The sequence below is a fragment of the Pseudophryne corroboree genome, chromosome 1 (assembly GCF_028390025.1).
Source record: "Pseudophryne corroboree isolate aPseCor3 chromosome 1, aPseCor3.hap2, whole genome shotgun sequence".
NCBI classification, from domain to species: domain Eukaryota; kingdom Metazoa; phylum Chordata; class Amphibia; order Anura; family Myobatrachidae; genus Pseudophryne; species Pseudophryne corroboree.
In genome coordinates, this window is record NC_086444.1 from 855,909,140 (window position 1) to 855,935,550 (window position 26,411).

At 47.8% G+C, this 26,411-nt stretch overlaps 1 protein-coding gene across 1 annotated transcript; it reads right to left on the reverse strand.

Moving 5' to 3' along the window:
• Window positions 1-17,316: 17,316 nt before the first annotated feature.
• On the reverse strand, window positions 17,317-17,775 carry LOC135049968 (uncharacterized). The gene has a single exon (XM_063956018.1). The coding sequence runs from the start codon at window positions 17,773-17,775 to the stop codon at window positions 17,317-17,319; it is 459 nt and encodes a 152-aa protein (XP_063812088.1).
• Window positions 17,776-26,411: the final 8,636 nt, after the last annotated feature.

Here is a 26,411-nt window from a genome sequence, read left to right on the forward strand (position 1 = left end):
CCCTGACCCTGCATAGCTGCCCTCAGGTCCCCATTTACATGCTCACCCCTCATGTCATCTGTCAGTCTCCCCTTTCCCCTAGATGGTAAGTTCCTAGGAGCAGGGTTCTCCTCGATCCTGCTCTCAGAGCCCTCTTCTCTAGCACTTCAATGAAAGCTTTCAACTACTCAGTAGCCATTTAGCCCGGAATTCCTCTCGTTCATTCGTTCATGTCTTCCAGTGGCTCTACTCTTGCTGTTCATGCCGTCACTATTGGAGACAGGTTCCACCCTTCGCTGATTAGTCCCTCACTCAACTTGTATCTCATCTGTATTCTGTACTGAGAATTGTGGTGGTAATTGTTACCTGTGCTCTGTTTATGTCTTGGTTAGTGTAAAATAGGTGGTCATTCCGAGTTGATCGCTCGCTAGCAGTTTTTAGCAGCCGTGCAAACGCTATGCCGCCGCCCACTGGGAGTGTATTTTAGCTTAGCAGAAGTGCAAACGAAGGGATCGCAGAGCGGCTACAAAATATTTTTGTGCAGTTTCAGAGTAGCTTCAAACGTACTCAGCGCTTGCGATCACTTCAGACCATTCAGTTCCTGATTTGACGTCACAAACACGCCCTGCGTTCGCCCAGCCACGCCTGCGTTTTTCCTGGCATGCCTGCGTTTTTATGAACACTCCCTGAAAACGGTCAGTTGACACCCAGAAACACCCACTTCCTGTCAATCACTCTGCGGCTGCCAGTGCGACTGAAAAGCATCACTAGACCCTGTGTAAAACGACATAGTTCGTTGTAATAGTATGCTGCTCGTGTGCATTGCACCGCATACGCATGCGCAGAAGTGCCATTTTTTTGCCTCATCACTGCACAGCGAACGAATGCAGCTAGCGATCAACTCAGAATGACCCCCATTATGCAAAGTTCTGTGTACCCTGTACTATTCTACTGGTGTCGTATATGTGTGGTGCTGTGGAAAACTTGTGGAGCCTTATAAATAACATTTAATAATAATAATAATAATAATAATATAAATAATAATAATCTATACATTTAACTGAAGTGTAATGGTGTACTGGACATACTGTATATGCTAGTGTAGGGATAGTGATGTGCACCGGACATTTTTCGGGTTTTGTGTTTTGGTTTTGGATTCGGTTCCGCGGCCGTGTTTTGGATTCGGACGCGTTTTGGCAAAACCTCACCGAAATTTTTTTGTCGGATTCGGGTGTGTTTTGGATTCGGGTGTTTTTTTCAAAAAACCCTAAAAAACAGCTTAAATCATAGAATTTGGGGGTCATTTTGATCCCATAGTATTATTAACCTCAATAACCATAATTTCCACTCATTTCCAGTCTATTCTGAACACCTCACACCTCACAATATTATTTTTAGTCCTAAAATTTGCACCGAGGTCGCTGGATGGCTAAGCTAAGCGACACAAGTGGCCGACACAAACACCTGGCCCATCTAGGAGTGGCACTGCAGTGTCAGGCATGATGGCACTTCAAAAAAATAGTCCCCAAACAGCACATGATGCAAAGAAAAAAAGAGGCGCACCAAGGTCGCTGTGTGACTAAGCTAAGCGACACAAGTGGCCGACACAAACACCTGGCCCATCTAGGAGTGGCACTGCAGTGTCAGGCAGGATGGCACTTCTAAAAAATTGTCCCCAAACAGCACATGATGCAAAGAAAAAAAGAGGCGCACCAAGGTGGCTGTGTGACTAAGCTAAGCGACACAAGTGGCTGACACAAACACCTGGCCCATCTAGGAGTGGCACTGCAGTGTCAATCAAGACAGGATGGCACTTCCAAAAAATTGTCCCCAAACAGCACATGATGCAAAGAAAAAAAGAGGCGCACCAAGGTCGCTGTGTGACTAAGCTAAGCGACACAAGTGGCCGACACAAACACCTGGCCCATCTAGGAGTGGCACTGCAGTGTCAGGCAGGATGGCACTTCCAAAAAATTGTCCCCAAACAGCACATGATGCAAAGAAAAAAAGAGGCGCACCAAGGTGGCTGTGTGACTAAGCTAAGCGACACAAGTGGCCGACACAAACACATGGCCCATCTAGGAGTGGCACTGCAGTGTCAGGTAGGATGGCACTTCCAAAAAATTGTCCCCAAACAGCACATGATGCAAAGAAAAAAAGAGGCGCACCAAGGTGGCTGTGTGACTAAGCTAAGCGACACAAGTGGCCGACACAAACACCTGGCCCATCTAGGAGTGGCACTGCAGTGTCAGGCAGGATGGCACTTCCAAAAAATTGTCCCCAAACAGCACATGATGCAAAGAAAAAAAGAGGCGCACCAAGGTGGCTGTGTGACTAAGCTAAGCGACACAAGTGTCCGACACAAACACCTGGCCCATCTAGGAGTGGCACTGCAGTGTCAATCAAGACAGGATGGCACTTCCAAAAAATTGTCCCCAAACAGCACATGATGCAAATAAAAAAAGAGGCGCACCAAGGTCGCTGTGTGACTAAGCTAAGCGACACAAGTGGCCGACACAAACACCTGGCCCATCTAGGAGTGGCACTGCAGTGTCAATCAAGACAGGATGGCACTTCCAAAAAATTGTCCCCAAACAGCACATGATGCAAAGAAAAAAAGAGGCGCACCAAGGTCGCTGTGTGACTAAGCTAAGCGACACAAGTGGCCGACACAAACACCTGGCCCATCTAGGAGTGGCACTGCAGTGTCAATCAAGACAGGATGGCACTTCCAAAAAATTGTCCCCAAACAGCACATGATGCAAAGAAAAAAAGAGGCGCACCAAGGTGGCTGTGTGACTAAGCTAAGCGACACAAGTGGCCGAGACAAACACCTGGCCCATCTAGGAGTGGCACTGCAGTGTCAATCTAGACAGGATGGCACTTCCACAAAATTGTCCCCAAACAGCACATGATGCAAAGAAAAAAAGAGGCGCACCAAGGTGGCTGTGTGACTAAGATAAGCGACACAAGTGGCCGACACAAACACCTGGCCCATCTAGGAGTGGCACTGCAGTGTCAGGCAGGATGGCACTTCCAAAAAATTGTCCCCAAACAGCACATGATGCAAAGAAAAAAAGAGGCGCACCAAGGTGGCTGTGTGACTAAGCTAAGCGACACAAGTGGTCGACACAAACACCTGGCCCATCTAGGAGTGGCACTGCAGTGTCAGGCAGGATGGCACTTCCAAAAAATTGTCCCCAAACAGCACATGATGCAAAGAAAAAAAGAGGCGCACCAAGGTGGCTGTGTGACTAAGCTAAGCGACACAAGTGGCCGACACAAACACCTGGCACATCTAGGAGTGGCACTGCAGTGTCAATCAAGACAGGATGGCACTTCCAAAAAATTGTCCCCAAACAGCACATGATGCAAAGAAAAATGAAAGAAAAAAGAGGTGCAAGATGGAATTGTCCTTGGGCCCTCCCACCCACCCTTATGTTGTATAAACAGGACATGCACACTTTAGCGAACCCATCATTTCAGCGACAGGGTCTGCCACACGACTGTGACTGAAATGACTGGTTGGTTTGTGCCCCCACCAAAAAAGAAGCAATCAATCTCTCCTTGCACAAACTGGCTCTACAGAGGCAAGATGTCCACCTCATCATCATCCTCCGATTCCTCACCCCTTTCACTGTGTACATCCCCCTCCTCACAGATTATTAATTCGTCCCCACTGGAATCCACCATCTCAGGTCCCCGTGTACTTTCTGGAGGCAATTGCTGCTGGTGAATGTCTCCACGGAGGAATTGATTATAATTCATTTTGATGAACATCATCTTCTCCACATTTTCTGGAAGTAACCTCGTACGCCGATTGCTGACAAGGTGAGCGGCTGCACTAAACACTCTTTCGGAGTACACACTGGAGGGAGGGCAACTTAGGTAGAATAAAGCCAGTTTGTGCAAGGGCCTCCAAATTGCCTCTTTTTCCTGCCAGTATACGTACGGACTGTCTGACGTGCCTACTTGGATGCGGTCACTCATATAATCCTCCACCATTCTTTCAATGGTGAGAGAATCATATGCAGTGACAGTAGACGACATGTCAGTAATCATTGGCAGGTCCTTCAGTCCGGACCAAATGTCAGCACTCGCTCCAGACTGCCCTGCATCACCGCCAGCGGGTGGGCTAGGAATTCTTAGCCTTTTCCTCGCACCCCCAGTTGCGGGAGAATGTGAAGGAGGAGATGTTGACGGGTCACGTTCCGCTTGACTTGACAATTTTCTCACCAGCAGGTCTTTGAACCTCTGCAGACTTGTGTCTGCCGGAAAGAGAGATACAACATAGGTTTTAAATCTAGGATCGAGCACGGTGGCCAAAATGTAGTGCTCTGATTTCAACAGATTGACCACCCGTGAATCCTGGTTAAGCGAATTAAGGGCTCCATCCACAAGTCCCACATGCCTAGCGGAATCGCTCTGTTTTAGCTCCTCCTTCAATGTCTCCAGCTTCTTCTGCAAAAGCCTGATGAGGGGAATGACCTGACTCAGGCTGGCAGTGTCTGAACTGACTTCACGTGTGGCAAGTTCAAAGGGTTGCAGAACCTTGCACAACGTTGAAATCATTCTCCACTGCGCTTGAGTCAGGTGCATTCCCCCTCCTTTGCCTATATCGTGGGCAGATGTATAGGCTTGAATGGCCTTTTGCTGCTCCTCCATCCTCTGAAGCATATAGAGGGTTGAATTCCACCTCGTTACCACCTCTTGCTTCAGATGATGGCAGGGCAGGTTCAGGAATGTTTGGTGGTGCTCCAGTCTTCTGTACGCGGTGCCTGAATGCCGAAAGTGGCCTGCAATTCTTCGGGCCACCGACAGCATCTCTTGCACGCCCCTGTCGTTTTTTAAATAATTCTGCACCACCAAATTCAATGTATGTGCAAAACATGGGACGTGCTGGAATTTGCCCAGATGTAATGCACGCACAATATTGCTGGCGTTGTCCGATGTCACAAATCCCCAGGAGAGTCCAATTGGGGTAAGCCATTCTGCGATGATCTTCCTCAGTTGCCGTAAGAGGTTGTCAGCTGTGTGCCTATTCTGGAAAGCGGTGATACAAAGCGTAGCCTGCCTAGGAACGAGTTGGCGTTTGCGAGATGCTGCTACTGGTGCCGCCGCTGCTGTTCTTGCTGCGGGAGGCAATACATCTACCCAGTGGGCTGTCACAGTCATATAGTCCTGAGTCTGCCCTGCTCCACTTGTCCACATGTCCGTGGTTAAGTGGACATTTAGTACAACTGCATTTTTTAGGACACTGGTGAGTCTTTTTCTGAGGTCTGTGTACATTTTCGGTATCGCCTGCCTAGAGAAATGGAACCTAGATGGTATTTGGTACCGGGGACACAGTACCTCAATCAAGTCTATAGTTGCCTCTGAATTAACGATGGATACCGGAACCACGTTTCTCACCGCCCAGGCTGCCAAGGCCTGAGTTATCTGCTTTGCAGCAGGATGACTGCTGTGATATTTCATCTTCCTCGCAAAGGACTGTTGGACAGTCAATTGCTTACTGGAAGTAGCACAAGTGGTCTTCCGACTTCCCCTCTTGGATGACGATCGACTCCCAGCAGCAACAACAGCAGCGCCAGCAGCAGTAGGCGTTACACTCAAGGATGCATCGGAGGAATCCCAGGCAGGAGAGGACTCATCAGACTTGACAGTGACATGGCCTGCAGGACTATTGGCTTTCCTGGGTAAGGAGGAAATTGACACTGAGGGAGTTGGTGGTGTGGTTTGCAGGAGCTTGGTTACAAGAGGAAGGGATTTAGTGGTCAGTGGACTGCTTCCGCTGTCAACCAAAGTTTTTGAACTTGTCACTGACTTATGATGAATGCGCTGGTTAACGTCCTTACCCCTACTTATTACAGCTTGACAAAGGCAACACACGGCTTGACACCTGTTGTCCCCATTTGTGTTGAAATAATTCCACACCGAAGAGCTGATTTTTTTCGTATTTTGACCAGGCATGTCAATGGCCATATTCCTCCCACGGACAACAGGTGTCTCCCCGGGTGCCTGACTTAAACAAACCACCTCACCATCAGAATCCTCCTTGTCAATTTCCTCCCCAGCGCCAGCAACACCCATATCCTCATTCTGGTGTACTTCAACAGTGACATCTTCAATTTGACTATCAGGAACTGGACTGCGGGTGCTCCTTCCTGCAAATGGTGGAAGGCGCAAGCTCTTCCCGTCCAGTGTTGGGAAGGTCAGGCATCGCAACCGACACAATTGGACTCTCCTTGGGGATTTGTGATTTAGAAGAACGCACAGTTCTTTGCTGTGCTTTTGCCAGCTTAAGTCTTTTTTTTTTTCTAGCGAGAGGATGAGTGCTTCCATCCTCATGTGAAGCTGAACCACTAGCCATGAACATAGGCCAGGGCCTCAGCCGTTCCTTGCCACTCCGTGTCGTAAATGGCATATTGGCAAGTTTACGCTTCTCCTCAGACGCTTTTAATTTTGATTTTTGGGTCATTTTACTGAACTTTTGTGTTTTGGATTTTACATGCTCTCTACTATGACATTGGGCATCGGCCTTGGCAGACGACGTTGATGGCATTTCATCATCTCGGCCATGACTAGTGGCAGCAGCTTCAGCACGAGGTGGAAGTGGATCTTGATCTTTCCCTATTTTAACCTCCACATTTTTGTTCTCCATTTTTTAATGTGTGGAATTATATGCCAGTATCAATAGCAATGGCCTACTACTATATTTACTGCGCAAAACTGAAATGCACCACAGGTATAGAATGTAGATGGATAGTATACTTAATGGATGACGACACAGAGGTAGGTACAGCAGTGGCCTACCGTACTGCTATATATAGTATACTGGTGGACACTGTCAGCAAACTGCAAAACTAAAATGCACCACAGGTATAGAATGTAGATGGATAGTATACTTAATGGATGACGACACAGAGGTAGGTACAGCAGTGGCCTACCGTACTGCTATATATAGTATACTGGTGGACACTGTCAGCAAACTGCAAAACTAAAATGCACCACAGGTATAGAATGTAGATGGGTAGTATATTTAATGGATGACGAGTGACGACACAGAGGTAGGTACAGCAGTGGCCTACCGTACTGCTATATATAGTATACTGGTGGACACTGTCAGCAAACTGCAAAACTAAAATGCACCACAGGTATAGAATGTAGATGGATAGTATACTTAATGGATGATGACACAGAGGTAGGTACAGCAGTGGCCTACCGTACTGCTATATATAGTATACTGGTGGACACTGTCAGCAATCTGCAAAACTAAAATGCACCACAGGTATAGAATGTAGATGGATAGTATACTTAATGGATGACGAGTGACGACACAGAGGTAGGTACAGCAGTGGCCTACCGTACTGCTATATATAGTATACTGGTGGAACTGTCAGCAAACTGCAAAACTAAAATGCACCACAGGTATAGAATGTAGATGGATAGTATACTTAATGGATGACGAGTGATGACACAGAGGTAGGTACAGCAGTGGCCTACCGTACTGCTATATATAGTATACTGGTGGACACTGTCAGCAAACTGCAAAACTAAAATGCACCACAGGTATAGAATGTAGATGGATAGTATACTTAATGGATGACGACACAGAGGTAGGTACAGCAGTGGCCTACCGTACTGCTATATATAGTATACTGGTGGACACTGTCAGCAATCTGCAAAACTAAAATGCACCACAGGTATAGAATGTAGATGGATAGTATACTTAATGGATGACGAGTGACGACACAGAGGTAGGTACAGCAGTGGCCTACCGTACTGCTATATATAGTATACTGGTGGACACTGTCAGCAAACTGCAAAACTAAAATGCACCACAGGTATAGAATGTAGATGGATAGTATACTTAATGGATGACGAGTGACGACACAGAGGTAGGTACAGCAGTGGCCTACCGTACTGCTATATATAGTATACTGGTGGACACTGTCAGCAAACTGCAAAACTAAAATGCACCACAGGTATAGAATGTAGATGGATAGTATACTTAATGGATGACGAGTGACGACACAGAGGTAGGTACAGCAGTGGCCTACCGTACTGCTATATATAGTATACTGGTGGACACTGTCAGCAAACTGCAAAACTAAAATGCACCACAGGTATAGAATGTAGATGGATAGTATACTTAATGGATGACGACACAGAGGTAGGTACAGCAGTGGCCTACCGTACTGCTATATATAGTATACTGGTGGACACTGTGTCAGCAAACTGCAAAACTAAAATGCACCACAGGCATAGAATGTAGATGGATAGTATACTTAATGGATGACGACACAGAGGTAGGTACAGCAGTGCACTCTGCACTGTACTCCTCCTATATAATATTAATTATACTGGTGGTCCCCAGTCCCCACAATAAAGCAGCACACTGAGCACAGATATGGAGTGTTTTTCAGGCAGACAACGTATACTGGTGGTCACTGTCAGCAAAACTCTGCACTGTACTCCTGCTATAGCTGCTCCCCAGTCCCCACAATTAAGCAGTGTGAGCACTCAGCACAGATATATTATGCAGCACACTGAGCACAGATATGGTATGGAGCGTTTTTTTCAGGCAGAGAACGGATAAAAAACTGATGGTCACTTATCAGCAAAACTCTGCACTGTGCTCCTCCTAACAGCTGCTCCCCAGTCCTTCCCACAATTAAGCAATAAACCAATCAACTTCAACAGTGGCGTAACTAGAAATTTTTCTCCCCCAAGCCAAAAAATTCTACGGCGCCCCCCCCCATAATTGGCACTAGTAAAGGGACAAACATGTGCGCGCCGAAGGCGCGCGCCACCAAAAAGGGGGCGTGGTTTTGTTTAAATGGACGTGGCTTCACATAAAGAGGCGTGGCATTGCAGGAAAAGACTACCTTATACCCCAGTTTTGCAACCTGCACGCCCAGACGTTAGCCACCACAGGAAAGAAAAATAATCCTGATTCATGCCCCTTCCATTATTTGTCATTTTTCCTCCTTATAGTAATGCCCAGTATACATTATGCCACATACTGCAAAGGCCCTCAGACATTATGCCACACACAATAATGCACATGACACAATATGCACACACCGTAATGCCCCCGACACATTATGCCACACACCGTAATGCCTGTGACACATTATGACAGGAATCGCAATGCCCGTTATACATTATGCTACACACTGCAATGCCCCTGATACATTATAGCACATACCACAATGCCCGTGATATAGTATGCCACACATCGCAATGTCCGTGATACATTATGCCACACACCGCAATGTCCGTGATACATTATGACACACACTGCAATGAACCTGAGACATTATACCACATACCACAATGCCCATGATATAGTATACCACACACCGCAATGTCCGTGATACATTATGACACACACCGCAATGTCCGTGATACATTATGACACACACTGCAATGAACCTGAGACATTATACCACATACCACAATGCCCATGATATAGTATACCACACACCGCAATGTCCGTGATACATTATGACACACACCGCAATGTCCGTGATACATTATGACAGACACTGCAATGAACCTAAGACATTATACCACATACCACAATGCCCATGATATAGTATACCACACACCGCAATGTCCGTGATACATTATAACACACACCGCAATGTCCGTGATACATTATGACACACACTGCAATGAACCTGAGACATTATACCACATACCACAATGCCCGTGACATAGTATACCACACACCGCAATGTCCGTGATACATTATGACACACACCGCAATGTCCGTGATACATTATGACACACACTGCAATGAACCTGAGACATTATACCACATACCACAATGCCCATGATATAGTATACCACACACCGCAATGTCCGTGATACATTATGACACACACCGCAATGTCCGTGATACATTATGACACACACTGCAATGAACCTGAGACATTATACCACATACCACAATGCCCATGATATAGTATACAACACACCGCAATGTCCGTGATACATTATAACACACACCGCAATGTCCGTGATACATTATGACACACACTGCAATGAACCTGAGACATTATACCACATACCACAATGCCCGTGATATAGTATACCATACACCGTAATGCCTGTGACACATACCGCAATGCCCGTTATACCCTATGCCACACTGCAATGCCCCTGAGACATTATACCACATACCACAATGCCCGTGATATAGTTTGCCACACACCGTAATGCCTGTGACACATTCTGACACACACCGCAATGTCCGTGATACATTATGCCACACACCGTAATGTACATTACACATTAAGTCCTACAGTAAGGCTTCTAATTACTTTTAAATTACCTGCTCGTTGCCAGGGGTTTCATGCTCTTGGTTCCATGCACGGTGCCAGGGGTTTTCATGCTCAGGGTGTCATGCTCGCTGCCAGGTGTTTCATGCACTCGGTGTCATGCTCGTTGCCAGGGGTTTCATGCACTGGGTGTCATGCTCGTTGCTAGGGGGTAGTGCTTGTTGCTAGGGCTGTGCTCCCAGTGCCACATATGTCCTCAGTGCCAGATATTCCCCCACGGTGCCAGGTACTCACATGCCCCCAGTGCCAAATATAGCCTCTCCCCCCAGTGCCACATATGCCCCCAGTGCCAGATATTCCCCCACAATGCCAGGTGCTCACGTGCCCCCAGTGCCAAATATAGCCCCCCCCATGTGCCAGGTACACATACAGTGCCATATATGCCCCCTCAGTGCCCCCCCAGAGCCATATATGCCCCCTCAGTGCCCCCCCAGTGCCATATATGCCCCCTCAGTGCCCCCAGCAGTGCCATATATGCCCCCCAGTGCCATATATGCCCCCTCTGTGCCCCCCCCAGTGCCATATATGCCCCCTCAGTGCCATATATGCATACCTCCCAACTGTCCCGATTTTCGTCGGACAGTCCCGTTTTTTGGGGACTGTCCCACTGTCCCACCCGCGGGCCGCAGTGTCCCGCGATGGGGGGGGGGGCAGTTGGAAGGCTCGTACACTCACTGCTCTGCATAGCAGAGCAGTAGTGAATAGATGCTGTGCGCATGCGCACAGCGTCTATTCAGCGCACAGTGGGAGAGAGGGCATGCCAGCAGCTCACAGAGCGCTGGGCATGCCCCCTCAGTGACGAAAATGGGGGCGTGGCCCGCGATCGCGGGTCCTCCCGCGAAGCCACGCCCCCTTTTCATAGGCCACGCCCCCGACACGCCGGAGACTCGAGTCAGAGGGACACAGGAGAGGCGCGTGCTGTGCCCTCCGTGTCCCTACTTCACAGCGGGGGGCTAGTGACAACAGATTGACATGCGGACGCTCGTCCGCATGTCAATCTGCTCTAAATCAGTGGCGGCACCCCCGCAGCCCCTCGCCCCCAAGCCACCGCGAGGACTGCGGGGGCAGTAGTTACGCCACTGAACTTCAACAATAAACGGAGAGGACGCCAGCCACGTCCTCTCCCTATCATCTCCAATGCACGAGTGAAAATGGCGGCGACGCGCGGCTGCTTATATAGAATCCGAATCTCGCGAGAATCCGACAGCGGGATGATGACGTTCGGGCGCGCTCGGGTTAGCCGAGCAAGGCGGGAAGGTTCGAACCTGCCTCGAACCCGTGTTAAAAGGGAGAAGTTCGGGGGGGTTCGGTTTCCGAGAAACCGAACCCGCTCATCACTAGTAGGGACATGCAGAAAACTGAGGTTCCTTGATGATTGGCTGCAAGCTTAAATGTTTTGGTCCAAAATATGACAAAATAACATTTTATTTGCTACATACAGTACACACAGTTTTGCAGCAGATTATAGTCAGCGCTGATAGCAAATATAATGAGTCTGCCAACTCATGCAGTTTTCTGGGCACGTACTGTATGTTGTCATTAAAAGAATATCCTTTTCAATTGCCAAATTTCAAACATTCAGTGCTTTCCTGTATAGGTGATTGAACAAGTGCCCTACATTCTGTTTATTTGTGAAACAGATGTTTTGTTGTCCATAAACAGATGTGTGCAGGGGCGGATTGAGAATTCAAAGTGGTCCTGGAAATATTTTTAGAAGTGACCTCATGTGGGTGGGTCCAAAAAACTGCTGGTGTGGCTAACACAAAAGTAGGTGGGATGAGCACACAATTAGTAGTCAAGGCTAAAGAAAACATTCAATAGTATGTGGCATTACAGCAACACAAAGGGGAGCATATGACAGTAGGCAGCTCTAACACACAAAAAAAGGCTTTAAAGTATTGTGATATAGCCCAAGTATTTAATTAATGCAAAGGGAATGTACGATTTTGTTGTGGCTACTTGGTATTGATATTTAAAATACTCTCTGGACCTACCTCTGCCCTTATATACTCTGGTCTGCCTCCAGCTAAGTTGTGCTTTGCTCTTATATACCCTGTTCTGCCTCCAGCCCAGATCTTCTCTGTCCTTATACCCTCCACACCAGCTTTGCCACCACCCCCTTATACCCTGCTCTTCTTCCAGCCCAGCTCTGCCACCTCACCCTTTATTCCCTGCTCTGCCTCTAGCCCAGCTCTGCTTTGCCATTTTAGCCCTCATACAGGGGTGTATCTAGTGGTCTGAGCGCCCCTGGCAAAGTAAAGGACTGGTGCCCCCCATATTTGAAATAGGGAAGGTGCATGTGCAAAAAAGGGACATGATCTTGTGGGAAAGGGGCATGGCCATACAATAGTTCCCCAATTCAAATGACACTACACAGTAGTAACCCTTATACACATCATGCCCAGACAGTAGCAGTTCCCTATACACATTATGCCCACACAGTAATTCTTATAACACTGAGGAGACATCAGCAGTGCCTGGCCTGGCTGAGGATGCAATGCCCCCCAAAGCCAGGTAGTATAATGAAATAGTAGTGCAAAGAAGTGCAGTGCAGCACACTACCCAGTGGTGCAAGTAGAAAAATATGTTAGTGGTACTGCGTGCACATGCCGACGGCATGCACACACCCAAAAAAGGGTGTGGCCACATGCCACATGGCCAATGAAAATGGGAGCGTGATACACATATGACCCCAATACTGCATTGCCAGATACACATGCCCCCAATAGTGCCAGATACTCATATGCCCCCACAGTGCCAGATACACATATGCCCCCACAGTGCCAGATACACACATGTCCCCACAATGCCAGATATGCCCCCACGGTGCTAGATATGCCCCACAGTGCCAGATACACATATTCCGCCATGTTGCCAGATATGCCCCCACATTGCCAGATACACATGCCCCCACAGTGCCAGATGTACCCCCATGGTGCTAGATATGCCCCCACAGTGCCATATAAGCCCCCACATTGCAAGATATGCCCCCACAGTCATGGATTCGTAGTCCCCATCCCCCTCCCAACACATAGCCATAGTCCCCTCCCAGTAAATAACCATAGCCCCCCCCCCCACCCCAAGCAATAGCCGTATTCCCCCCAGCACATAGCCGTAGTCTCCATCTCTCCCAACACAGTGATACAGTAGTCCCCATCCCCCTCCCATCACATAGCAATAGTTCCCTGCCAGCATAGATAGCCATAGTCCCCCTCCCGGAAACATAGCCCCTCACCTCCTCAAGCACATAGCCATAGTTCCCATCCCCCTCCCAGCACATAGCTGTAGTCCACCCTTAGGACATAGTAGCAGTCTCCCCCACTCCCAGCACATACATAGCCTCCCCACACAGCACATAGCCATAGTGTCTGGCAATACCTGCTGTGCCGAGCTGCTTGGGATGAAGGGCGGAGGATCGCTCTGTAGACAGGAGTCGGCGCCGGTGTCTGGCACCACATTAAAAAACGTGAAGAACCTGAAAAAAAACCTACAGCTTCCAGCAGCCCTTGCCGCTGGGAGCTCCCGACAGCAAGGGTTGCTGAGAGTTGTAGATTATTTTCAGTTTCTTCCCTGTAGTGCATTGCGGTGCTGGACACCGGCGCCAGCTCCTGCCCACTAAGTGATCCACCACACTCCATCCCAGGCAATGACAGGCAGCTCGGCACAGCAGGTATTGCCAAACACTACGGCTTAAGGGATTCCACCCATTGGCCGAGGGTGGCACCGTCGGATGGCGCCCCCTGCTCGGATGGCGCCCCTGGCGAGTGCCATCCTGGCCGATGGGTAGATACACCCCTGCCCTCATATACACTGTTCTACCTCCAGTCCAGCTCTGCCACCTCAGCCCTTATACTCTGCTCTGCTTCCAGCCCAGCTCTGCCACATCTGCCCTTATATACCCTGCTCTGCCTGCAAACCAGCTGTGCCACCTCTGCCCTTATACCCTGTTCTGCTTCCAGCCCAGCACTGCACTGCCACCTGTCTTTATAAACTACTCTGCCTCCATCCCAGCTCTGCCACCTCTGCACTTTTACCCTGCTCTGCCTACAGCCCAGCTCTGGTCTGCCACCTCTACCCTTATAAGCTGCTCTGCCTCTAAGCCAACTCTGACAACTCAGCCCTTATACCCTGCTCTGCCTACAGCCCAGCTATGGTCTACAACCTCTACCCTTATAAGCTGCTCTGCCTCCAACCCAGTTCTGACAACTCTGCCCTTATACCCTGCACTGCCTCCAGCCCAGCTGTCTAGCTGCATAAACTTTTGCATAATACTGACCTGTGCATATTTAGAAAGCCAACTCCTACTTGTCAAATCCTGTGTCCTCCTCCCATTAGGAATATAAACAGGCATATCACAGATGGCACCCAATGTTCAGCTCTTGGCGGCTTGCATTCAGCTCAGAAGCAGAATGCGGCAGTGCAGATCCAAGCTGCCACTCTCACCGGGAAACACAAGGATTGGCAGAATCCTACAGATGGTACAGATCCCACAGAAGTGCAGTACTTAATATTGTTTTCCAGCTAGAGCTGAAGATAGCTTCTAGAAGAGGATGTGATTCCACCAGCGGGGAGCCAGAAGCAGGTGAATATGCTGAGTAGGGGATCATGAAGGAGTGGGCTGATCAAGAACAGGAAGCATAGGTGGCCTTATCCGTGGGTAGGGGTTAGTCACCATTAACAAATCAGTGTTGAGCTGTCTTCAGCCACCAAGGCTGGTTCCCGATCAGCGCTGGTTGGAGCAAATTTTTCCAAAAATAAAACTAAATTATTTCAGCAGTGGTCTGGCCTACCATGAAATATTCCTTTGAGGTCAATGTGCAATCTGTCCCTGAAATATATTCTTCAAATGTGATAGCAGTATCATTTCATATATAGTACCAGTGGAAGGTATTATATTGGCAGCATAAGACTATCACTCAGACAGTACTTGACTTAGTATTGCTGACAGCTGTCTAAGCTCCTCCGCACTGCATACCACTGACACGGGCTGGTGCTGCAGAAAAGTGAGTGATGCTCATTGTGGATGGAGCTACACATGCTCATTGTGGATGGAGCTCCGCTGGGGGCGGAGTCATATGCTGCATTCAGCGTAGGGATGGTCATCGATGGTGGGGAACTATATGGTTCTTCCCCATCAATGTAAAATATATTCTACATCAGCCATAGACCATTGATGATTTTGAATAATTGATGGTTAATGACCATCCCTAATTCGTCCCCACGGTCGCCAAGCCTCCCAATGACTTTAACCCCCCCAATCCACCACTGGCTGTATGGAAACACCTTGGCCCTCATTCCGAGTTGATCGGTCGCAAGGCGAATTTAGCAGAGTTACACACGCTAAGCCTACGCCTACTGGGAGTGTATCTTAGCTTCTTAAAATTGCGACCGATGTATTCGCAATATTGCGATTACAAACTACTTTGCAGTTTCTGAGTAACTTCAACCTTACTCTGCCTGTGCGATCAGTTCAGTGCTTGTCGTTCCTGGTTTGACGTCACAAACACACCCAGCGTTCGCCCAGCCACTCCTCCGTTTCTCCAGCCACTCCTGCGTTTTTTCCGGAAACGGTAGCGTTTTCATCCACACGCCCATAAAACGCCGTGTTTCCGCCCAGTAACACCCATTTCCTGTCAATCACATTACGATCGCCGGAGCGATGAAAAAGCCGTGAGTAAAAATACTATCTTCATTGTTAAATTACTTGGCGCAGTCGCAGTGCGAATATTGCGCATGCGTACTAAGCGGATTTTCATTGCGATGCGATGAAAAATACCGACCGATCAACTCGGAATGAGGGCCCTTGTTTTGATCATAATATTGATAATGCAAATGTTGATGCCTTTAGTTGTAACATTTCTATGTGTAGAAGAGATGACTGAGGAAATATTGTGCCAGATCTAAGCGGAATGCAGCATAATTTATGAATATCTGCACACTGCTCATGCGCTATAAAATTAAATTACTGATTGCGCATGTGCCGGACAACACATAAGCACCAGGGATGTGCGGTGAGGTAAATGGCTGGGGAGGCATTGGCTAGTACCAGAGCCAGATTTACACACTATATATGAGCCCAAGGGTGTTGGAAGAGTATTGCGGTACTTGATGCAGTGACGTTAGTCCACACACTAATGAGTTTATAGCAATTGGGTTTATTCATAATATACACAGGTGACTTGAGTATGCAGCAATAGTATGCAACTGGTCTGTTATAACATACAGGGTAACAGGTATTGGCGGTACTTATCAGTGTCCTGATGTGGCTGCGGTTTGACTGCGGGGATGGCTCTGGTGATAAGGGACAGAGGACTTGCCGGCCATGCAGTCTGACTCCCGCTGTGAAGGAGAAGTGATGCACTGCCTGGCTCTGTATTAGCTCCGGAGGAGCGGTACATGCGATATGCGGAGGAACGCTGCAGGTTTCTCTCAGCTCCCAGCTCTCCCATGCGCTCAGATCCAGCGCTGTACTCTCACTCTCTAAGATGGAGGAGCTCAGTGTACTAACTCCACCTCCCAGGTACACTGGACACTAGGGGATGAACACTAGAGGATGTGCCCATGTAATCCCATGCATAAGGATACAGGTACGGAGCGCACCATATACTAACACTCCCCCTCGCTCAAGACTGTCTCTGGTCACATATAAAAGAACTTGACATTTTATCAACATTTCAATAATCGAAAGCATAAATGTGAAGCAAAAACAGTAGGAATAAATCAACATTAAATATATTCCAGTCCACATTCCTTCAAGAATGCTTGTAACAAGTGTGATGACAGTCCTTTTGTCAACATGTCAGTAAGATTTTCTTCACTTGCAACATATTCCACACTGATGGACTTATTTTCTGCTAATTCACGAATGAAGTGATGTCTTATAGCAATGCGCTTAGACCGTCCATGATGTTTTGTGCTACAAGAAAGATCTATTGCTCCCTTGTTATCACACTCTATGTTGATAATCTCACTGTGATAAAGACCTAACTCACAAAGTCTTTGTTATACTAAGTGCTTCTTTCCAAGTTTCTGTGAGCACCATATACTCCGCCACTGTTGTAGAAAGAGCAACTATGGGCTGTTTCCTACTTTCCCAGCTGACAGCTGCGCCTGCTAATGCAAAAAGGTATCCAGTGTAGGAACGTCTTTCATCCTCATCTGACCCCCAGTCAGCATCACAGAATACTTTCAAGCTGGTGTCTTTTGATTTTGTAAATGTCAGCTTTTGTGAACTTGTACCTTTTAGGTACCTTAGAATTATTTTTACTGCAATCCAGTGTTGTCTCCCAGGATTATTTGCAAACTGGCATGCCCGACTCACTGCATATGTGATGTCATGACGTGTCCCAATACTTGCATACATCAAACTAACAACAGCATTTTGATAAGGGATTTCTTGCATTTGCTCTATCTTCCCCTTGCTGCTTGTTGACATGGCCTTGTCCATCTTTACACTTTTATAAATGGGAGTGCTTACTGGTTTTGCATCTGTCATTCCATATTTGGAAATTATTGCCTCAATGTATGTTTATTGGTCAATTGTGACAGTCCCTTCTTTTAAGTTTTGTACAATTTTCATGCCTAATAAGTGATTTACAGGGCCTAGATCTTTCAACTTGAATCTTTGTTTAAGCTGGTGCTTCATGTCAGTGATGTGATTTTCTTGACCTGCCAGAGGTAAATCATCCGCATATACAGCTAATATGAACAATTTTTATTCCATAGTCTTATGGTATAGGCAGTGATCAGTCTCTCACCTAACAAAGTTAATTTCTAGTAGCACTGCATCCAACTTCACATACCAGCAATGATCACTTTGATTGAGTCCGTTTAGCTACTTCTTTAAGAGACAAACTTTTCCTGTTTGGAATATATTCACATCATAGTGTTCAGGTGGTTCCATGTAAATTTCCTCAACTAACTCTCCATTCAGGAATGCGGAGTCAAAGTCTAACTGATATAATAGTAGATCATGTAGTGTAGCAATAGCAATCACTAATCTTAAGGTGCTATACCTTGTGACAGGCGAGTAGATCTCTCCATAATTGATTCCAGACTTCTGGGTATATCCCTTGGCAACAAGTTGGGCTTTTTAACGAGCTATCGTTCCGTCTGCATTCAACTTCTTGCAGAAGACCCACTTGCTCTTGATCGTTTTACGGTTACTTGGTTTATCAACCATAGTCCATGTACTGCTATCATCCAGTGCTGACAGTTCTGTATCAATTGCTAACTTCCACTCTGTCCAATCACTGCTTGACTTTGCTTCTTGTATGTGTTTAGGTTCACAGTAAGCTATGTTTGCATACTCCTCACTATTTATTGGCTGGAACACCTTTGTTGCTCCTCATAGAACTTCTGTTCCCTGATTTGTTGTCTACTTTGACACTCTCAGATTCAGAAATGCTTTCTGCTGCCTGTACATCCAATAATACATTCTCTTCTTGCTCCACTGCTCCAGACTGTGGTGCTGTCTCATGGAATACCACATCTCTGAATTTAAGAAGACGTTTGTTTGTAACATCCCAAAGTCTTTGGGGGTCATTCTGACCCATTCGCTCGCTGCGTTTTAATGCAGCAGAGCGAACGGGTCCCTGCTGCGCATGCGCCAGTGCAGTAGTGCACCGGCGCAAGCCAGACGGCCGAAGGCCGTAGTAGGGATGTGATCGCCTCTGCCTGATTGACAGGCAGAGACGATCGCTGGGCGGGAGGGGGTGGAACGGCCATGTTTGGCCACCGTTTCGTGGGTTTGGTCCGGCCAACGCAGGCATGGCCGGACCGAACGGGCGGGCGGGCCGCAGCGGCTGCGTGACGCCACATGCAGCCGCTGCGGGCCGGGGAGCGATGAGTAGCTCCCGGCCAGCACACTAAAACTGCGCTGGCCGGTAGCTACTCTTGAAGTGCAAAGGCATCGCCGCTGTGCGATGCCTTTGCACTTCTGCGAGGGGGGCCGGACTGACATGCAGGACGGGCTAACCCTGTGCTGGGCGTCCCCCCGCATGTCAGGGAAGAAGATCGTAGCTGTGCTAAATTTAGCACAGCTACGATCAACTCGGAATGACCCCCTGTATCCTTTGCTTTCTTCGCCGTACCCAAGCATTATACATTCTATGGATTTTGGATCTAACTTTCTCCTTTTCTCCTTTGGTATATGTGCAAAAGCTGTGCTCCCAAAGACTTGAAGATGACTGACACTTGGCTTTTCTCTGGACCACGCCTCCAGTGGCGTTTTACCTTTGATGACCACTGTAGGTGCACAATTCTTTAGGTATACTGCAGTAGATATTGCTTCTGGCCAAAATTTATTTTCCAGGCCAGCATCACTTAACATAGTCCGTGCTCTTTCAACAATTGTGTGGTTTGCCCACTCACTCACGCTATTCTATTCCGGTGTGTAGGCAATTGTTAGCTGATGCTTTATGCCATATTTTCTAAGGAATGCGGCTAAGACTTTGTTATCATACTCTCCACCGTGGTCTGATCTCAGAATCTTTAGTTTCAGACCCATCTGAGTCGCGACCAGGTTTTTGTACTCCACAATTTTGTTGACAACTTCACTCTTTTCTTTAATTAAGTACACGTTTGTAATTCTTGTGGCGTCATCAATGAGAGTCTTGAAATACCTTTAGCCACTGATTGATTCTACCTCCATTGGACCACACACGTCGGTGTGCACTAGAGCTAGTGGTGTCTCTGCTCTACTAACTGATTTTTGAAATGGGTTGCGGGTTTGCTTGCCTTTTAGGCAACTCTCACACATGGGTCTTTCTGCGTTACTCATGGTGATCCCTTTTACCATTCCATCAAGCAGTTCCTGGATGTTGTCATATCCTGGATGACCCAAGCATTTATGCCACAGCTCCATTGACTGGTTTGCATCAGTAGCCATCATTGCAGTACACTCCTAAGTGCCCAGAACATATAGAACATATAGGGGGTGATTCCGAGTTGTTCGCTCGCCAGTTGCTTTTAGCAGCATTGCACACGCTAAGCCGCCGCCCTCTGGGGGTGTATTTTAGCTTAGCAGAATAGCGAACGAAAGATTAGCAGAAATGCGAATAGAAAATTCTTAGCAGTTTCTGAGTAGCTCGAGACTTACTCCTACACTGCGATCAGCTCAGCCCATTTCGTTCCTGGCTTGACGTCACACACACGCCCAGCGTTCGCCCAGCCACTCCCCCGTTTCTCCAGACACTCACGCGTTTTTCCCTGACACGCCTGCATTTTTCCGCACACTCCCAGAAAACGGCCAGTTTCCGCCCAGAAACACCCACTTCCTGTCAATCACACTCCAATCACTTCAACAATGAAAAATCTTCGTTGGGACGTGAGTAAATCTACTAAGTTTTGAGCTAAAATACTAACCGCGTTCGCACTGCGAACCATGCGCATGCGCATTTCTGGCTTAATCGCTCCGTTGTGAAAATCGGCAACGAGCGAACAACTCGGAATGACCCCCATAGTTGGTTGCACCAGGTTGCTGGAGCAGTAACAGTCCCTTTTTATTTTGCACCATACACTTGCCCTTTTCAAACTGGACTCTGTAGCCTTTGTTCTCTAGGACGCTGATAGCAATGAGATTACTTCCCAAATCTGGCACGTACAACACTGCTTCTGCGCAGCACTGGAATTTCTCATTTTACACTCTGAAGCTTTATGTCCTATCTTGTGACATACAAAACACTTGAACTTGTGCTTTTTAGACTTTGCGCCCTTTGTGATCAAGGCAGAACCATCAGCTATGGTTTAGACAGGAATATGGTCTATGGGGGTCATTCCGAGTTGATCACTCACTAGCTATTTTTTGCAGTGCTGCGAACAGATAGTAGCCGTGTGCAGTTTCTGAGTAGCTTAGAAAGAACTTACTCAGCCGCTGCGATCACTTCAGCCTGTTCTTGTCTGGAATTGACGTCAGACATCCGCCCTACAAACGCTTGGACATGCCTGCGTTTTTCCAAACACTTCCAGAAAACGGTCAGTTGACACCCACAAACGCCCCCTGTCACAACTGAGGGTTTAGGCTGACAGGAGGAAGCCTCAGTTGTAGGGGCTGAAATGAAATTAAACTTGGGAGGTTTAATCAGACCCCTGGACATGTAAGTGTAGAAGGATTACCCGAAGGTGTGACCATGACAACCAGGTTAAAAGTCAATAAAAGCTTTATTAACAGGCTCCGTATTGAAACAACAGTATTCACAGTTGATAATAATCAGTGGCAAATAATACAGTACGTGTTCCCTGGCGTAAACGGAGAATCTCAGATGAAGACGAGGTTACCCGGCCTGGCTCGTCGAAGATGCGCCTGAATGTAGCTACAAAGTCAGTATAGGAGGACAGCAGGGTATCAGACTTCTCCCATAAAGGTGATGCCCAGTCAAGGGCTGAGCCACTGAGAAGGGAAATAATATAGGCAATTTTAGTACGGTCACTGGGGAAATTGCCAGGTTGTAGCTCAAAATGGATTTCACATTGGTTGAGAAATCCCCTGCAGAATCTTGGAGATCCGTCAAATTTTGCTGGCGTTGGAAGATAAAGACGTGTAGTAGAAATGGGTAAGGTGGGTGGGGTTACAGCTGGTGTCACTGTGGTGGATGCACCGGACGTGCCAGGTCCACGGAGGGTCGTTTGAATCCCATCCAGCCGGGTAGAGAGATCCTGGAGACAGCGGATGATGTGGCCTTGTGCAGCCTCCTGATGTTCGAGTCTGGCTGCCAGTTCTTGCATCGGCCTGGCCGCTGGATCCTGGTCTCCGACTGGATTCATATGGTCAGTGCTTACTGTCACAACTGAGGGTTTAGGCTGACAGGAGGAAGCCTCAGTTGTAGGGGCTGAAATGAAATTAAACTTGGGAGGTTTAATCAGACCCCTGGACATGTAAGTGTAGAAGGATTACCCGAAGGTGTGACCATGACAACCAGGTTAAAAGTCAATAAAAGCTTTATTAACAGGCTCCGTATTGAAACAACAGTATTCACAGTTGATAATAATCAGTGGCAAATAATACAGTTCCTGGATCACTATAACCGTAGAAGGTATCACAGAGCACTGGTAGGTTGAGGAACAGATGTTAGAGTCCTTAGATGGAATAACCTTACCAGGCCTGGCTGTAGCAGTGAAGGTAGCCGAGGAACACGCCAGTAGATGTATTAGATGAAGCTGGTAACTTGAATAGACTGTTGTAGATACTGGATGGAACCAGCCAGATGGTAAAGACACGGAGTGGATGCTGAATGGAATCAGCCAGGTGATGAAGACACGGAGTGGATGCTGGATGGAACCAGCCAGGTGATGAAGACACGGAGTGGATACTGTAAGATGCTAGGGAGCGTGGAAACAGAAGAGTTGAAAAGAGGTTACCGGTGGTTATGGATACTGCTGGTAAGTAGGGATCCGCTGGAACAACACCGGCACTTTAAGGAAACTGGATACTGCTGGAAGCTGACCGCTGGAAGCAGATGGGTTAATAGCTGGAAGCTGGAATAGCCACGGAGGACTGCAGAGTCAGGCTGCACCGCAGGATGGAAGGCAGGTGCGGGTCTCTTTAGTGGATGCTGGAGACAGGAGCTGGAACCTTGAGAAACAACCACAGGAGAGAGAGACTGGAACTAGGTTTGACAATCAAAGCACTGACCATTTCTTGGTTCAGGCACAGGATACTTATACCTGCTGCAGGGCAGGCATTGGCTGGCCAATCATGCAGATTCACAGTGCAGCGGATTGGGGGAGATTGAACATGTGACTGGAACAAACATGTTAGTACTGGAGGGAAAGTTGGTTTGGAAAACCATGTGGAAACATAGCAGCAATGGCGGAGCCAGCCGCGGAGGACAGGAGACGCCAAACTGACAACTGCACACTGAGACACATGGATGACAGCGGAGGCCGCGGCAGGCATGGGGCACCACTCTGACAACATGCATATTGGAACACAGGAGCGGCGGCGGAGGCCACGGAGGACGGGAGACGCCATACTAGATTCAAACATGGCGCTGCTGTGACAGTGTCTCAGAGTGACAGGAGGGATATGCAGAGTGTGGACATCAGTAACACAGATGAGATCCGGCCCTGGAACGCTGAGCCAGCTTCAGGAGGCATCTAAAAGGCAAGTAATGGCGTCCAGATACCCGGATCGTGACAGCACCCCCTCCCTTTAGGAGTGGCCCCAGGACACTTCTTAGGCTTTTGAGGAAACTTAGAGTGGAAATTCCAGACCAAGGCAGGAGCATGGACATCTGACGCATTGGTCCAAGAGCGTTCTTCAGGACCATAGCCCTTCCAGTCAATAAGATACTGCAATTGACCATAACGGAAACGTGAATCCAGAATCTTGGCAACTTCATACTCAACTCCCCGTTGAGTCTGGACTTTCGGAGCCGGAGGAAGTGCGGAATGAAACCGATTCAGGATCAGCGGTTTCAACAGGGAAACATGGAATGTCCTGGGTATTTTCAGGAAGGGAGGTAACTGGAGTTTGTAAGCAACAGGATTGATGACTTGTTCAATTTTGAAAGGACCGATGTAACGAGGTGCAAACTTCATGCTGGGAACTCTCAACCTCAAATTCTTCGTGGACAACCACACACGATCACCCACTTTGAGAGCAGGAACCGCTCTACGCTTTCTATCTGCAAACTTCTTGTACCTGAACGAGGCTTTGAGCAGGGCCGCTCGTACACTCTTCCAGTTGTTAGAAAACTGACGCAAGGTGACATCCACTGCTGGAACAGAAGTTGCTGGAAGCGGTTGGAATTCTGGAACTTTAGGGTGGAATCCAGAGTTGATGAAGAATGGTGTTGAAGAAGATGAGGAATGGTATTGATTGTTGTGGCTGAACTCGGCCTAAGGAAGGAGTTGAACCCAGTCATCTTGAGAGGAAGACACATAAATGCGGAGGAAGGCCTCCAAGTCCTGATTCACCCTCTCAGTTTAACCATTGGTCTGAGGATGGTAAGCTGTAGAAAACTTCAACTTGACTTGGAGGGCTTGACATAAACTTCGCCAAAATTTGGCTACAAATTGTACTCCACGATCAGAGATGATCTCTTCAGGAAGACCGTGGAGTCGGAAGATCTCTTGAATAAACACTTGAGCCAGCTTGGAAGCTGACGGAAGACCGGTGAGAGGTATGAAATGTGCCATCTTGGTGAACCGGTCAACTACCACCCAGATGGTATTAAACTTGTTGCACATAGGCAGGTCTGTAACAAAGTCCATCGACAAATGGGTCCACGGTCGACGGGGAACAGATAATGGAACCAGTTGCCCCGCAGGCGACTGGCGGGAGACTTTGTGTTGGGCACACTTTGGGCAAGAGGCAATAAACTCCATGATGTCCTTCTTCAGAGTTGGCCACCAATAGGACCTAGAGATAAACTCAAGGGTTTTCTGAATGCCTGTATGTCCGGCAAAACGGGAAGCATGGGCCCAATGCATGAGCTTCTTCCTTAACACCGGCTTCACAAAACCTTTCCCTGGTGGGGGCGTAGAGTCCATCCCTACCGTGGAGAATGCCAACGGATTAATAATAGGATGCTTGTCCGAAGACTCTGACTCATTTTCTTGCTCCCATGAGCAGGAAAGGGCATTGGCCTTGCGATTCTTAGAACCCGGACAGAACTGGAGTTTAAAGTCGAACCTGGAAAAGAAAAGTGCCCATCTGGCCTGACGAGGGTTAAGACATTGTGCGCTTTTCAGATATAAAAGATTCTTGTTGTCGGTAAGTATAGTGACTGAATGAGAAGCTCCCTCCAACAGATATCTCCACTCCTCTAGAGCGAGCTTGATGGCTAGCAACTCCTGGTCACCAATGGCATAGTTGCGCTCAGCTGGGGAGAACTTCCGGGAGAAGAAACTGCAAGGATGTAGATGACCATCTTTAGCCCTCTGGGATAACACTGCTCCTACTCCAACGGAGGAGGCATCCACCTCAAAGATGAAAGGAGAGTCGATGTCGGGCTGTTTCAGAACTGGTGCAGAGATGAACCGTTGCTTTAATAGATGAAAAGCTTGCGTAGCTTCTTCAGACCACTTGGACGGATTAGCACCCTTCTTGGTAAACGCAGTGATAGGCGCCACAATGGTGGAAAAGTCTCGTATAAACTTTCTGTAGTAATTGGCGAACCCTAAGAACCTCTGGACCCCTTTGAGGGTTAGGGGTATCGGCCAATTCTGGATTGCTTGTAGTTTCTCAGGATCCATCTCTAGTCCGGAACCGGACACAATGTAACCTAGAAACGGAATGGATTTGACTTCAAAAACACATTTCTCTAATTTGCAATAGAGATGATTGACACGGAGACGGGACAGAACCTCCTTTACCCAGAAGCGATGTTCCTCTAGATTATTGGCAAAGATAAGGATATCATCTAGATAAACCACGACATGGCGGTACAGGATGTCTCTGAAGATCTCATTCACGAAATGCTGGAAAACAGCTGGAGCGTTGCTCAATCCGAAGGGCATGACGAGGTAGTCATAATGTCCATTCCGGGTGTTAAAGGCGGTCTTCCACTCGTCACCCTCACAGATCCTGATGAGATTGTAGGCACCCTTCAAATCCAACTTTGTAAAGATGGTTGCTCCGCTAACTCTATCGAAGAGCTCTGTAATCAAGGGTAAAGGATATCGGTTCTTAACGGTAATGTCGTTCAAACCTCTGTAGTCGATGCACGGCCGCAGGCCACCGTCTTTCTTCTTAACGAAAAAGAAGCCTGCGCCAGCTGGAGAAGAGGAAGGTCGCATAAAACCCTTCGCCAGGTTCTCCTTGATGTACTCCTCCATGGAATGCGTCTCTGGAAGGGACAACGGATAAGTTCGGCCTCGAGGTGGAACCTTCCCTGGGATGAGATCAATTGGACAGTCCCATTCTCTATGAGGAGGAAGGATATCAGCGGAGGCTTTACTGAACACGTCCGTGTAGTCTTGATATGGAGGAGGTGGAACATCAGACGACCTGGGGGAGGAAGAACAAACAGGAAGCACTTTGGACAAATAGGTCTCAGCACAGGAGGGACCCCATGCTAGTATCTGCGTAGTCGTCCAGTCAATCGATGGATTGTGGAGACGGAGCCATGGAAGGCCCAA

Bases quoted from the DNA above. Each gene is read 5' to 3' on its own strand.
- LOC135049968 (XM_063956018.1), bottom strand. From the start codon at position 17,775: ATGGACAAGGCCATGTCAACAAGCAGCAAGGGGAAGATAGAGCAAATG.